We start from the raw sequence: 14,961 nt of genomic DNA, 5'->3' as shown, positions 1-14,961 counted from the left end.
CCGGACTTCAACTCCCAGAATTCCCCAGCCAGCATTCGCTGGCTGGGGAATTCTGGGAGTTGAAATCCGGACATCTTCAAGTTGCCAAGGTTGAGAAACACTGTTCTATAGTAATCTGTATTTGGTAAAGTTACAAGGGATAGGTGGGAATATCCTGTAAGATTTGACTCCCTCTAATGCAAGAACAAATTAATTCCAAGGCAACAATATTGTTTAAGGAGACCAAATCCCTTTCTTGTTTTAATGTCATTTTGTACTTGTTACTTTATCCATTTTTTTCCCTTCTTAAATGTAAATGCCACCCCACCTCACATACCTAGTGGACTGATTACAAATGTTTTTTCTCTGTTTTCTCTCCAGCAGGTCTTATTCTCCTGCAATAAATATTTTAAACTGAGACTGACTCTTGTTGTTCCTTTTTCTCTCTGATGAAGAACTCAATACGGAATTACAGCATCACAAAAGAATTTTCACACAGGTTGACATTAGGGAATGTTTACTATCTGGAAAGTATGCAAATTTAAGATACTTACTGCTTTGTTATACAAGAACATCCCATAATTCACACTGGCTGTCATAATACATTCTTTTTTTTCATGGTGCACCTATGGTCCCTAGGTGTATCTGTCCATGCTTAGATTTGCTCAGTTTGAGCAAGGTGTTTCAGAATTGTGTGATTTCAGATAGCATAAATAACTATTATAAATATTTTTTTCATAATGTTCAAGAGAATGTTGTCTTAAAAGATGGGAGAGTAATTAAAATTCAGGATAGGTATGAGAGGAAAGCATCATTTCCTCTTTCATTGGCAACCTTCACTTTGAATCAGAGGTAACAGTCCTCATGAATAAAATTCATATATTAGCAAAAATACGACTATAGGAATTTCAGGCCCTAAGACGTTTAATGTAAATGTGTTCCACTTTACAGTTATTATGAGTAGCAGCCTTTTTATAGAACTCCAATAGAAACAAATTTGCCTGAAAACCTTGATTTAAAAAAAAATGTATCGCAGAAGATATACAACTGTGAAATAGCAAAAGGGAGCCAAATGGCATTTGATTGTCTCAGAAAAAAATCCTATAAGGCTATTCTCATTCCATTTAAAACATCAATTGTATTCATCCTATCTAAATGGTTCTGCCAGGATGGGGCACCAGCAGATGAATTTTTAAACATGACTTCAGATGTGAAACGGATTTATTCCTCCCTGCTATTTGTTGCCTCTCTCAATTGTATGAAGAGTGGAATATAGCTCTGACTCTCTTTATATGTTTAGATCTGCAGTTCCCACACCCTGTGCCATGGCAGGCACCACAGCAAACTCGCAGGGGCAGCGTAGGATATTTAATAAATGGAACTGTTAGGGACCTTACTACAGGAAAGTTTGGGAACCTTCATCCAAGTCATAGAACCTGTGGTGGGATTGCCAAGCAGAATACCTTGATTTTTAATTTTGCAGGTGGCTGAAACGTGAACTCATTTTTGCAAGAGTAAGCAAGCAGCATCCTAGGCAAAGAACACGGCTGAATTTATTTCTTAAGAAAGAACTACAAAAGGTAGAAAACAGCTGTTGCACTCTAGACTACACACACATACATCATCTGACCACAGACACTGCCCATCTCATGGGCCCAGGACACCTACAAAGCTCTTCAGACTCGACTTGTGAAGTCTTATAGAACAGCTAAAGCTGCTGCTGTTGCCGCCGTCGCACAAAAGATTGACACAAAATATATATTTTATACAATATGTAGATTTTGCAATAAACATCTATATCACAAGTTTAAAACACTGGAAAAATTGAACAAATAAGGCCATGATGGTTGAAAAACCCAAAAATATCAAGTAATTTATCTTCACCAATCTCACAATATTTAGGTGGTTTATAGAACAAGAATTAGTTATTACATAGAAAAGCACAGATATTTTTTTGTTTAAAACTAGAATATCTAATATTCAGTTACAAACCAGAAGAGTGATTACTTCCACTAGGGTAGCAAGTAATCAGATCTGTTTTGCTTAGTTACTAGCACAGAGAGGGAACAGGACTGGTTCTGTGTGGGATACTAAATATACTCGGCAAGTATTTCTGCAGTATCCAGACTGACCTGGGTTTGCTCACAACTGTTCCTAGCTGCTCTGCAGCCAATTTGTTTAGTGAATAGAGAGAGTCCTGGTTCAGAAGGAAAGGATTTTGTTGTGTAAGGCAGCAACTGAATACAAAGGTAAGCTTATTCATGTTGTTGGTCTTGTGTGATTGGTGGATCCAGCATTATGCAGTTTATAAAGAGAGGGAATAGCTTAGCTCACAGAAGCAAGGTTTTTTGCAAAAAGATCAATTTTCTTTACCAGAATTGGGACTGTCATAAAGCTAAATGTAAATCTGCATACATTTTGGAGAGCAAGGATTGGGGGAAATGCTGGAACAGAGGAATCGATTTCTCAAAACCTGATTAGTGCTTGTCCTTGTAGATATCATTGGTTATCCTGTTGGCGCACGAAACTTACTATTCACTGATGGACATACTCATACATCCAACAAACCAAGGTATGCACATGTCTAGGACAATGGAGTTGAAATTTTAGGTATGCCACGAGAATCGTACTGTAGAAACCATGGATACTACACGCTGCTTTGCTACAAATTGTTTTATGAAAATGATAGTTGAGCCAGATAGAGGTATTAAGGTGCTTCTCTGAAAGACTGGGTTCTTAATGCAGGGGGTATTGGCTCTGGCACCTCTAGTAAAGGCAGGGGAGAATTTTTCTCTTTCACTTGCATCTTGCAAATACTATTTATGCTTAATTCAAAACTAAGAGGTGCTTCATGTGCAAAACTTTTCCTTGAAGGCAACATTTTGCCTTGGGAGCAAAGCAAAACGGTCCAAACTTTGTGTTTTCCCACTTATTTACTCCCTTTCAAGATTGTGCCACTTCACAACTTGGGCTACTACGTTAAAGACAGCTTTACGTAGAAATAGCTTTGTTAGGCTTACATATTTAAGAGGGATTACAAGGTAATAGGTTTATGTTCAGTGCCTGGAACACATCTGACTTCTTGTAGCAAAAGAAATTGGACAGAAAATGATTTCATGACTAGAATCCCAAAGTATCTGATCCTGGTGCTCTAACGTCACCTGCAGCTAAGGAATCTGCTTGCCTATTTAGCTGAGGATGGAAATAAAGACACTTTAAAAATGGGTTTCTTTCATTAAGGCTTCCACTATAACTTCTGGTTTATCAGACTGAGTGCTTTTACATGGAAGGCTGGGCTAAATGGGGAGCATGTAGAGGTTGGGCTAAAACAGAAGATACTGTTTTGACAGCTTCTGCCCATCCGTATCATTTAAAAGCCTACAGTTGTTTAACAGTCATAGACTTCTGCAGGGGAATATTACAGTAATATCATTAATTTGGATTCAAGAATCATTGGCTATTAGTGCTTAAATAAGTTCATTAGAAAGAACACAATCACCAAATTATTTTCACAGAGATGCATATACCTCGCATAATCTTTCAAGATTTAGTCAAAAGGTGAAGAATAGCACTGGAGTAATTTTGCCCAGCTACAAAATCAAATACCTTTTGCTGCTAATGGAACCCAAGTCTTCCTGCTCCATTCTAAATTAGCTGTAAAGTCTAAACAATTTCAGCTGATGAACCATGAATCCAGTTGTTTTATAATGATCATTTGTGCTATTGCTTCGCAAACAGGAAGGGAATCTGAATTGCTGATCCTTGCTTACGGTTTTGTATGCATTCAGTTATTTTCTGGTCCATTTGGCTTCCTATTTCTCAGCAAGTTGGCAATGAAATGTCTGTCTATCATTTTGGCCATTAGAGTTTCTGTTGCATTCCCTGTTCTAGTTATTCTGTAGTAACATAAAGCTGGGCTAATAGAAGTTTATGCTGAGATGAGTAAGCACCCTGGTTCCATAGTGGTGTAGCACTTCCTATACCCACTTACTAGCTTATTCCTGTATAGCAGGCAATCTTTGGACTACAAGCACTTGAAAAAATATATATAACCCCACTCCAATCACCAGCACTTCAATGGCCTTAAGAAGTCAACAGTGGGGCGAATGTTTCTAAACATTGTTTCTTGGTCAATAAAAGGGTAGCCCCCAGCATCTGCCAAAGCTAACTGTACTTTTAGTACCACTAGCTTTACAAAGTAAGGCTTGAAAAATAAAAGGTATTAGCAAAACAGGTTGAGATAGTTAATGTTTGATGTGCTAGCAGAGTTCAAAAATGGCTCACTTAGGCTGGCTTCACACAAATAGCGTGGGATTTCATGACATGCCTCGGGTAATTCCGGAATTGGGCTAGAAGTTGCAAATGTATCACAATCGTCAGGAGAAGCACCAAGATGTGCTTCTGAAAGCTGCATCCAAAAACTGTATTCAGGGATGATAACCACGCAGCTCCTCCTGCTTGCCACCCTGCTCCCAAAAAGTAGGGAAAAGTAGAAACAGAAAAACCTTGCAGCAGAACTTCAAATGTACATTAAACATCCATAAATTTAGACATATTTAATGTGAGGCTGATTTTTTTTTTTAAACATAACAGTGGGCTTGGATGAATTGTCCCAAGAGAGATTAGCACTGGACAATCTGAAGAATTGCTATGAGCTCTATTAGAAAATCTAGAGTGGCAGACACAACCTCAAGACGTTTCAACTGAAACCATGATGCTGAAATCTCCTTTTTTTTTCCTCTAAAAAGAAAATGAACCTGTAGCCAGAATTTTGCTGGGTCAGAAAGACGGGTACGGCAGATGGCACTTGTCCTAGTAATGATCATTATGTATACATCTATGGCAAACCAAACTTGGATACAATTACAGCTGCACAGGGTGTATGCTGCCCTATTCCAAATAACACCGCACCATTGAATAGCTGAAAAAAGCCCAGTTGCATATACTGCACTGAGAAAATCCACTTATAAATTCAGCCACTGCCACAGAAAGCTTCAAGAATTCAATGCTGATTATTACAACAGAAACTTTTCACTCAAGCTGGAATAATTCTTGCAAATTCCTGCCCCTATACCCAAGCATTAGACCGTCACTGTCCGAGCTTCTGGAATTCCAAACTCTTTTGTGCCCAGCAGCCTTGAGTAATATTAAGACAGATGCTCAGCATCAAGGAACAGGCAGACACAAGGAGTCCCCCACAATTATAACGACATTCAACCTGATCCAACCTAGTGGACGGAATGACTCACCGAGAATCAATTTCAATGGCTCAACTCACTCAGGTGGGCCAGAGGCTCTGCATATCATACTTCTGCTAAGAGGCAGAAAAGGCTAGGCCCTCGCTAAGAACTTGGGCCAATTTTATAATCTCGAAGCATGGGTTTTTTTTTTTTTTTTTTGCATTCCCAGCAGCATAAGCTGGGACCATGCTTGGTCAAGCACATAAATTCCCTTCAAAAATCAGCCAAGGGCGAAGGGGTCCTTGACTTAAGCCAGTTTCAGACTAAAGAAACTGACCCGATCAGTGAAACCGTGATCAGACCCACTAATCAAGTACCCTCTCCTGCTACCAGGAATTAGGCAGGCTTTCAGGAGGAGTGTTACTGGGATCTTTGTATTGGGTACAGGTAGGCCAGGGACAGGGAGGGTGAAATGAAAGCGCATTGCATACCACTCGGAGACAGGGAACAGCACATCTTTTATCGCAGGGCAGCACAACGCAGTGCAAGATGCACCCTGACTTCCTGCTGGCCACTTTAATAGTCAGTCCCTCCTTTATCTCTCTTTAACTGGAAGGCAGCGCTTGGACGAAGATGCCCCGTGAATCTGTCCGTGCCAGTTTCGAGGGTGGCTCCATAGGCTCGGCTGTGAGGCTGCTGGATTCGTTGGAGCTAAGAGACAGTTCTTGAGGCATCTCTTCATCGCTCTCCTCCTCCTCTTCCTCTTCTTCATCTAATCCAAAAGAAGAAGCCGTTACATCAACGGGAGGCACAAAGCCAAGTTAAGACCCTGAGCACCGAGGCGTTGAAACTTTATTTCCTTAGAGGTTGTCCATTAACCAAGCAATCAACTCAAAGCTAAGTATTCCTCCAGTCACTTCAGCCATAGAGATATAGATTGTCCCTACACTGTCAAAATTGCTAGACCCGAGAGATACAACAGTGGCTCATTCCTGCAGAGCAGTGTTTCTCAACCTTGGCAACTTGAAGATGACTGGACTTCAACTCCCAGAATTCCCCAGCCAGGGATTAGTACTCAGGAGAAACAACACATTTTTCACTCCAGAAGGGGAGGGGTTGCAAATCCCCCATTTTTTTTTAATTTTTATACACACACACACATATGCACACACAGAGAAATAAAAATCGCTTACTTTTTCCCAAAATGTTGATGCCCTTGCTGAAGATTGTTAACATCTCACTAGTTCTTATATGAGATAGCCAACATTTGGCAAGATGTTTATGTGATTTATTTAACACCCCCTCAAGCCTAACAGACTGAAGTCAAATATAAAACAGTACGAAATCAATTTTGTACAAAATCAATTAAATTATTATATCCTTAAATCTAATTTCCAATCTAGAGATTTAGAGTTCATGCCAAGGGCTTTCTGGAAGAGCCATGCTTCCACCTGCTTCCAAAAAAACCCATGAGATCATCTTTATCTCAATGGACAAGATAGTACAGAGAGTGGCGCAGTGGTTAGGGTGCAGCACTGCAGGCCACTTCAGCTGACTGCTATCTGCAGTTCAGCAGTTCAAATCTCACCGGCTCAAGGTTGACTCAGCCTTCCATCCTTCCGAGGTGGGTGAAATGAGGACCCAGACTGTGGGGGCGATATGCTGACTCTGTAAACCACTTAGAGAGGGCTGAAAGCCCTATGAAGCGGTATATAAGTCTAACTGCTATTGCTATTGCTAATCTCACCGGCTCAAGGTTGGCTCAGCCTTCCATCCTTCCGAGGTGGGTGAAATGAGGACCCAGACTGTGGGGGCGATATGCTGACTCTGTAAACCACTTAGAGAGGGCTGAAAGCCCTATAAAGTGGTATATAAGTCTAACTGCTATTGCTATTGTTGCAGGGCCTGGGCCTTCGACAGTCTCAGCCAGCTGCACTGCCTCGACTTCTGCCCCAGTGTTGCCGCTGCCACTGAGAAATGTCACCCCAAGCAGAAACCATGTCCAGGAAGTCCCTCTGATTGCAAACCTGTTTTTTCCCGGGAGAATGCAACCCTATCAAGAGTCAAAGATAGCACAATCCTGGAATCAATAACCTCTGAATCAACAGAGACTGTTTTATTTGGACCGAATGTAAGTTTGAGCAGAAGCGTTAAAAATACATCTGGATCAATGGTCTCTCTTTAATTCCACTCTCTGTGCTGAGTTTAAAAATCACGACATCTCCCAGATGTGCGGATAACTCTTAATTTCATACCTAGGAGCCAGACCTGTGCATGGACAAGGGGAGGACTCATTCAACATTGTAAAGCCTTCCAGGAAATGAGGTATGGGGTAAATGCAGACCACCCAAAAGTACGCAGCATTGGAGTCTGGCATGTTTTGCATGCTACCCAAGCAGCATTCCCAAGCTTAGATAGCTGACATGGGTTCTAGTCAGTGGTGGGATTCAGCCGGTTCGCACCTATTCGGGAGAACCGGTTGGTAACTTTCTAAGCAGTTCGGAGAACCGGTTGTTGGAAAAAAACTTTGTTTTTTCCCACTTTACAGGGCTAATCCTATAAGGAAGGCAGGAAGGAAACATTCTGGTGTTGTTTCTAGCCTAATCTTTATTGCCCTGCTTACAGAAACTGCCTCTCCGGTTAACCCTTTTTGCCATTGTAACAGCCAAAGCGAAGTGCCCATCAACCTGAGCGACATTGACTTGCCATGCCCACATGATCACATGACCTCCGAGCCCCACCTACCCAGCTGGTCATTAGGGGAGAGAACTGGTTGGTGAATTATTTGAATCCCACCATTGGTTCTAGTTAATCATTACATGAAACCCCATGGATACCTCTCTGCCGTAAACCGTCTTCCTTTTTCAGTCCTGGTGTCAAGAGCCTAAACCTAGACAACCAATTTGTACTGGAGCAGAATCTGTTTCAGGCATAGCTGCAAACATATCTAAATATGCCCCCCTGGACCATTTCCCCCCTCCATACAAATGGAAGAAGCAATATTGACTCCCATTTGTAAAGGAAGGGAGTAATAATTCCAAACAATCTGACATTAAACAAACAAGTAACCCCTTAAAACAATTAACCCCTTAAAGTGCTGGAAAGTACCTTTATCAGGGTCCAGAGGGTTCAAGGAACTTGCCAGATTTGCAAACTTAAAAGAAAACAAAAAAACATGGATAAGCAATTATGTTCTCTACAGCGAGACAAATTTGTGTAAGGGACAGATGTAGGAACACACAGAGCTGCATAGACATACATAATGCTTTTTTTTTTTAATCCAGAATATAGTCATATGATTTTACCTTGATACCTTGCTGTACCTGAGTGTCCTGCATAAGAGATTCCACCGGCTACAAAGCATGAGTAATTATAGATGATTTTCCATCTGTAACTCTATTTTGGGTTTAGGAAAACGGACAGTGGAGACCCAGCCTGAGTTAACTTGGCATCTCCTATTAATCAAACCACTTGAAGTACAGAACTACTGCAAAAAAATACTATCAGAACAGAAGAACTGAGGCTCCTGATTATATGGAGTTTTGGTCTATATTCAGCTATACACCAGATTTATAAGGCAGCTGAATATAGACCAAAACCTCATATAATCAAATACAGAGAAAAGTATTTCTTTCATTAGGATACCAAGTGGATGACAATCAGAATTTGCAGAACACTCTTTCTGCCAGCAATTCATTCTTACCTTCAATAGCCATAAGACCTACCTCTCCCAAAGGAGAGAGGGTAGGAAGGGAAACAGGAAGAGCAGGAGCAAAGGAGAGGTAAGGGAAGAAGGAAGGGGAAGGAGAGGAGGAAGGAGGAAAGTAGAGAAGGGAGAGAGGGTGGAAAGAAAGAGGTAAGGAGAGGAGGATGGAAAGGAGAGAAAGAGGAGGAGAGAGGGTAAGAAGGGGAAGAGGAAGAGCAGGAGTAGGAGAAAGATACAGGAAGGAAGGGAAAGGAGAGGAGGAAAGAAAGTAGAGAAGGGAGAGAGGGTGAAAAGAAAGAGGTAAGGAGAGGAGGATGGAAAGGAGAGAAAGAGGAGGAAAGAGGGTAGGAAGGGGAAGAGGAAGAGCAGGAGTAGGAGAAAGGTACAGGAAGAAGGAAGGGGAAGGAGAGGAGAAAGGAAGAAAGTAGAGAAGGGAGGGAGGGAGAAAAGAAAGGGAGAAGAAGGTGGTGTTACAACAGGAGGAAGGGATGGTAAACAAAGCAACCCAAACTGTATATTATAACCTATTAAATGAAATAATCAATGTATAAGAATGATAAATGTTAAAACACTTGTAACCAAACGACATGCTGTATGTGATGATGGGTTTTTTTCTCTTTTTGTGTTTTTTTTCTTTTTCTTTTTTCATTGTTGTTTGTATGTGTTGTCTATGTAATAAAAAATAATAATAATAAAAAAGACCTACCTCTCCCATAACAGCTATAGGAGTCACACCCTTGGCCTGAGCTACACGATGTTCTATCAGGTAGTACATATACTCATCATAGAGGAGGCGGATGAGATGAAAGGAGCCAAAGCTGGCTGCGCTTCGCAGGGTCAAGTCCCGAATCACCATGGAGCTGGAAAGAGAAGTGGTCCAATGCACATATCATTGAAGTAGAACCCCAAGGCTCGTTGATTAAGTCATTTACAGCTTGGGCACCAAAGAGCAGGTCCAACTTCTGCATCTCACCGTCCACTTACCTATAGAAGGACCACTTGAGGAGAAAATGTTTGGCAGCTTTGGGAAAGCTGGGGCTGCCATGATAAGGTTTTAGGACTTGGCTGACCACCCCGTCCAGCCACACTGCCCACTGCTCCAGAGAATTCTGCTGCTGCAGAGTCATTTTGAAGTCTTGCTCGAGCCGCTGTACCACACGGTCCTCACACCTGCACACCCACGAGGCCTGCTCCTTTGGAGGAGCAAAGAGAAAGAGAAAATTCTTCAGTGCAATTGCTGCGCATACACACACTCTCTCTCTCTGTGTGGATAAGCCAATCTGGTGGCTTAAAGAAATTAAAACATATGGAAACAGAGCAGCCAAAGTAATTTGGTATTTAGAAAACAATAATACATCATGAGCTATTATGAAATATATTGTCTCCGCTTAAAAGATGAACCATCCAACAGCTCACTAACTCTAGATGTTCTAAAATGATTTGTGGGACTGAGGATCTTCCCTCCTCTCTTCCCAGAGGCCAGTCAGGCTGCCCACTGCCCCCAGAGGAAGAACAGCTGGTCCCTCTGCTCTGGAAGTCATTTCAGCCTTTTTCAATAGCCCCTTCCTATGACAGCTGGACCATTACAGGATGGAAAATTAAACATTAAGAATAGGTGCCTGCAATATTGGAAAAAAGAAAATACACCATCAGAGCTAGATATAATCAGAAAAGTGTTGCCCTGTGCAGAAGCAGATAGGCTCACTCTTGAACTTAAAAATAAAGGGGAATCAGAATATTTTGAAGTCTGGAACAGATCTTATGACTGGTATAAGACAAGGTGACAAGACTGGAACAAACTGTAAATATTGTCATTGGACAGAAGGATTGATAATGTATTGAGTAGGCTTAACTGTCAATAGTTGTGACTAGCTGTATATAATGTGAATGTATAGTCACTCCGACTTCGCAGTACTGCATTGTTTTAAATGTAAAAATAATAAAAATATATCGGGGGAAAAAAGAATAGGTGCCTGAATGATCTGTTTTTCCCTTTCCTTATGTAATGTATTATTTAGATTATAAAGTTGGCAGTATGGATGGTCTGGTTTTTACTCTTCTAAAAGTAATTCAGGGCTGAAGGGTGGAGTATAAACACTATAAAAAATGACCGAGAAAACAACTTTGATAATGAGATAGATTTCTTTTGAAAAAGAATGCTAACCCAAATGGGCACAGTAAACTAAACCTTCCTTTTTTTAATTCTTTTTTTATTGTTTTAGTTAAACAAAAACACACAAAAAAACAGAATCATCTTTCGTTACATCTTGTAGAAAGCGTATCGATTGGTTACAAATATATTCCGTGAGTTTTTTCCACTATCCTTACGTATACTTGATTCAAATCGAGTTGTACATTTTAAGTCAAGAAAGAAAAATTACGTATTTTACTATCCCTGTACCACAATTCTCATTTAACCATTATTTAAACATGTTTTTATCTAGAATCATTTATATTTAAAGACACAACCACCTACTGGCATTCATTTGCAGTTTCAATAGATCTCCAATAACGTTACACCTTTATGACATATTCTAAAACAACTTCAGTTAAGTAAGATATCTAAGCATTCCCCCCCACCCCATAACATACCTGCATGTATCATTAGATATTATCCATTAACATTTCTTTGTTATTATTGTAGTGAACTAAAAGTTATTTACTGTTTATCTCACCTCTCCTCTCCACAGACCCACACAATATTATACCTTTATAGCCATCTTTAAACAATGATTTATTAACAAGATTTGTAGGTCTTTTCCCTCAATCCCAAATTAGTTAGTTATGTGCTAAGAAAATAAACGTTAAGCATCTAAGACAATCTAAGAGATGTTAACATTTCTACTTATCAATCACCAAAAGAGCTGTTGCCCCCCGTCTCGAATGGTATGACTGTTGTGTGTTTTTAAATTATGTATTGTTATGTTTCGTCTTTTTATTTTCTGTCTGTACCCCCCTTCCCTGATTTGAATTGTGAGCCGCCCTGAGTCCCCTTTGGGGAAAAGGGCGGCATATAAATGAAATAAAATCAAATCAATCAAATCAATCAAAATCAAAAGTATACATTAACATTTCTATAAACTAAACCTTCTTACGTCTGTATTTGAAGCAACCTCTATATTTGCTACTTAGTTCACTAAAAATAACTGAGAGGGAAAAAAAAAATATTTGTGATAAATAGCACCCAGCCCATCTGAGTCAACAAGAAAATGAAACATTTTTAGTTTCTAGCTGCAAATGGAAAAGGAAGAAGAAGAAAAAAAAACCAGCGTGGCCAAATTAGGGCATAACGACACGGATGGTTACCTGGACATTTGCAAAATCAACCCGGTTGAGATCACTCAGCATCTGATTAATTTGAGCTGTGTTCTGCAAAACAGCCCGGGCAGCCTGGGCAAGATGGTTCAGAGAAGTGTACCGCCGCAGGGTCTGGGCAAAGGCACTTGCTGCAGCCACCTGAGAAAGAAAAGACGAATGACGTAACTTTTCTCGCCCCCTTCTGCTTGGCGAGAAGGAACTAAGGAGCTCAGAGAACAACTGCAAAATAACCACAGTGGTAGCCATGGCTAGGAGGGCCTTTCATAGCTTGGGACTGTGTAGCAGTTGTGCCCATTCCTGGATTGGGGTGGGTGGGGTGGGTGTTACTTATAAATTACTCGTGCTCTTGTGATCTCCAAATTGCAACCTGCTCTTCATGGGGCTGCCCTTGAAGAGTGTGTTTGGAAGCTTCAGCTGGTGCAGAATACGATAGCGCAGGTGATTAAGGTCTTTGGGGTTTGGGCCCATGTAGTACCACCACTCTGTGAATAGCGTTGGATTCCAGTGTGTTTCTGGTGACATTCAAGGTACTGGTAGTTATCTTTAAAGTCCTTCATGGCTCGGGACTGTGTTACCCCAATTGTTTCTACACATCTCACCAGTAGAAGAAGCCTGCTCCAGATGCCTTCAACTAAGGAGTATTGGCTGGTGGGACTCAGGAGGAGGAACTTTCTGCCATGGCACCCCCTTTGGAACATCATTCCACCTGAGATCAGGTTAGCCCCAGTTCTGCTGGCCTTAACATTTGATTCTGTGCCTAGCCGTGTGATAAAGCTTGCCTTTTGGTTTTGCTAATAGCAATAGCAGTTAGACTTATATACCGCTTCATAGGACTTTCAGCCCTCTCTAAGCAGTTTACAGAGTCAGCATATTGCCCCCAACAACAATCCGGGTCCTCATTTCACCCACCTCGGAAGGATGGAAGGCTGAGTCAACCTTGAGCCGGTGAGATTTGAACAGCCGAACTGCAGAACTGCAGTCAGCTGAAGTAGCCTGCAGTGCTGCATTTAACCACTGCGCCACCTCGGCTCTGTTTCTAAGAGTTAAGAGTTATTTTGTTTTTATTTTATTATTAGAGACCCGAGGTGGCACAGTGGTTAGGGTGCAGTACTGCAGGTCGCTTCAGCTGACTGTTATCTGCAGTTCGGCTGTTCAAATCTCACCGGCTCAAGGTTGACTCAGCCTTCCATCCTTCCGAGGTGGGTGAAATGAGGACCCGGATTGTTGTTGGGGGCAATATGATGACTCTGTAAAACCCCTTAGAGAGGACTGAAAGCCCTATGAAGCGGTATATAAGTCTAACTGCTATTGCTATTGCTATCTATTTTATTGTAAGTCACCAAGTCATTTATGTGAGATGGGTGACTATATAAATAGATCAGTCAAATAAATAAATAAACTCCAAAAGAAAGTGGGAAGAAGAAGGTGGCATTCTAGCTTGAAATATACACAGCAACTGTTAGTGGAATTGTCTATCAATCTCTCCTCGCACAGACCTCAAGTTTCCCCCCAAAATATTAGAATCTCCTATAAGGAGGAGGAGGAGAAGAAAACATCTCAAACTGCTCCACACTTCCTGCCCCACAACTTTTTGCTCTTCGGCTCACCTTCACTCGGACCATCTCTTCTGGAATATTCATCATCGCGTTCGTCAACCAGCTCTCCAAACTTTTTGCAAAGTTTCGGATTGCTTGTGTCAAGGCACCTGGAGCAGAATTGGAACCACAACAATAATTTCACTCTAAAATAGGCACTTTCACAGTTGTTGTTGTTGTTATGGATCGACAGTTGACCTAACCGCTTTCTTTTCTACTAAATTAGACTGTTACCCCACCAATCACAGAACATGGGATTTAAGCCCACAATGAGAGAAAGCAACAGTTTCAGGAGGAGTCTTTCCAAGAGCTGAAGTCTCTCCACCCACCACTGGTTACCCTGGGTTCCTCTTAGGCCATTATTGGCTGGAAAAAAAATGAGCCGTGCGCAGTAAGCTTACTCGGAATGGGCCGGAGCACTTCTGGGATGAGAACCTCTACCAGCCCCTGGTATAGCAAGTTGTCACAGTCTTTAGTCCATTTGAGAACAGGCTCATACTTAGAGAGGATCACCAAGCAGTTCTTCGGGAGACGCTTCTCTGCTTCATCGTGGCTAAAATGTCAAACATGCATACGCCAAATTAAAAAAAAAAAAATCATCACCAAATTACAGCTCATTTGCTCAGAAGCCGGCATGACACTCCCTGTAGTTCTTCAAAGGAATAATCAATGAGTAGGAAAATTTGTTTCCAAGTCAACATTCCTTTTGAATGAGAGCCGAGGTGGCGCAGTGGTTAGGGTGCAGCACTGCAGGCCACTTCAGCTGACTGCTATCTGCAGTTCAGCGGTTCAAATCTCACCGGCTCAAGGTTGACTCAGCCTTCCATCCTTCCGAGGTGGGTGAAATGAGGACCCAGACTGTGAGGGCAATATGCTGACTCTGTAAAGCACTTAGAGAGGGCTGAAAGCCCTATGAAGCGGTATATAAGTCTAACTGCTATTGCTATTGCAGTTCAGCGGTTCTAATCTCACCGGCTCAGCCTTCCATCCTTCCAAGGTGGGTGAAATGAGGACCCAGACTGTGGGGGCGATATGCTGATTCTGTAAACCGCCTAGAGAGGGCTGAAAGCCCTATGAAGCGGTATATAAGTCTAACTGCTATTGCTATTGAAGTTTATGTTTTATTTGCCCTGACAACAATCTTTTCACAATGGAATCCACTAATATCTTTAGGTGCCTTTTT

At 41.4% G+C, this 14,961-nt stretch overlaps 1 protein-coding gene across 1 annotated transcript in view; it reads right to left on the bottom strand.

Annotated features, from left to right (window-relative positions):
- Positions 1 to 270: 270 nt before the first annotated feature.
- The window catches only part of RFX1 (regulatory factor X1), a 56,602-nt gene continuing 41,911 nt past the window's right edge, over positions 271 to 14,961 (bottom strand). Inside the window, exons 17-23 of the mRNA XM_032209479.1 lie at positions 14,180 to 14,331; positions 13,791 to 13,888; positions 12,172 to 12,321; positions 9,850 to 10,058; positions 9,572 to 9,725; positions 8,268 to 8,313; positions 271 to 5,931 (exon numbers count right to left, since the gene is read on the bottom strand). Coding sequence (XP_032065370.1) covers positions 5,765 to 5,931; positions 8,268 to 8,313; positions 9,572 to 9,725; positions 9,850 to 10,058; positions 12,172 to 12,321; positions 13,791 to 13,888; positions 14,180 to 14,331 — 976 coding nt within the window. The 3' untranslated portion in view covers positions 271 to 5,764. The remainder of the gene's footprint in view (positions 5,932 to 8,267; positions 8,314 to 9,571; positions 9,726 to 9,849; positions 10,059 to 12,171; positions 12,322 to 13,790; positions 13,889 to 14,179; positions 14,332 to 14,961) is intronic.

Source organism: Thamnophis elegans, chromosome 2 (assembly GCF_009769535.1).
Source record: "Thamnophis elegans isolate rThaEle1 chromosome 2, rThaEle1.pri, whole genome shotgun sequence".
In the NCBI taxonomy this organism is placed as follows: domain Eukaryota; kingdom Metazoa; phylum Chordata; class Lepidosauria; order Squamata; family Colubridae; genus Thamnophis; species Thamnophis elegans.
This window is presented reverse-complemented; position numbering and strand designations above follow the sequence as displayed.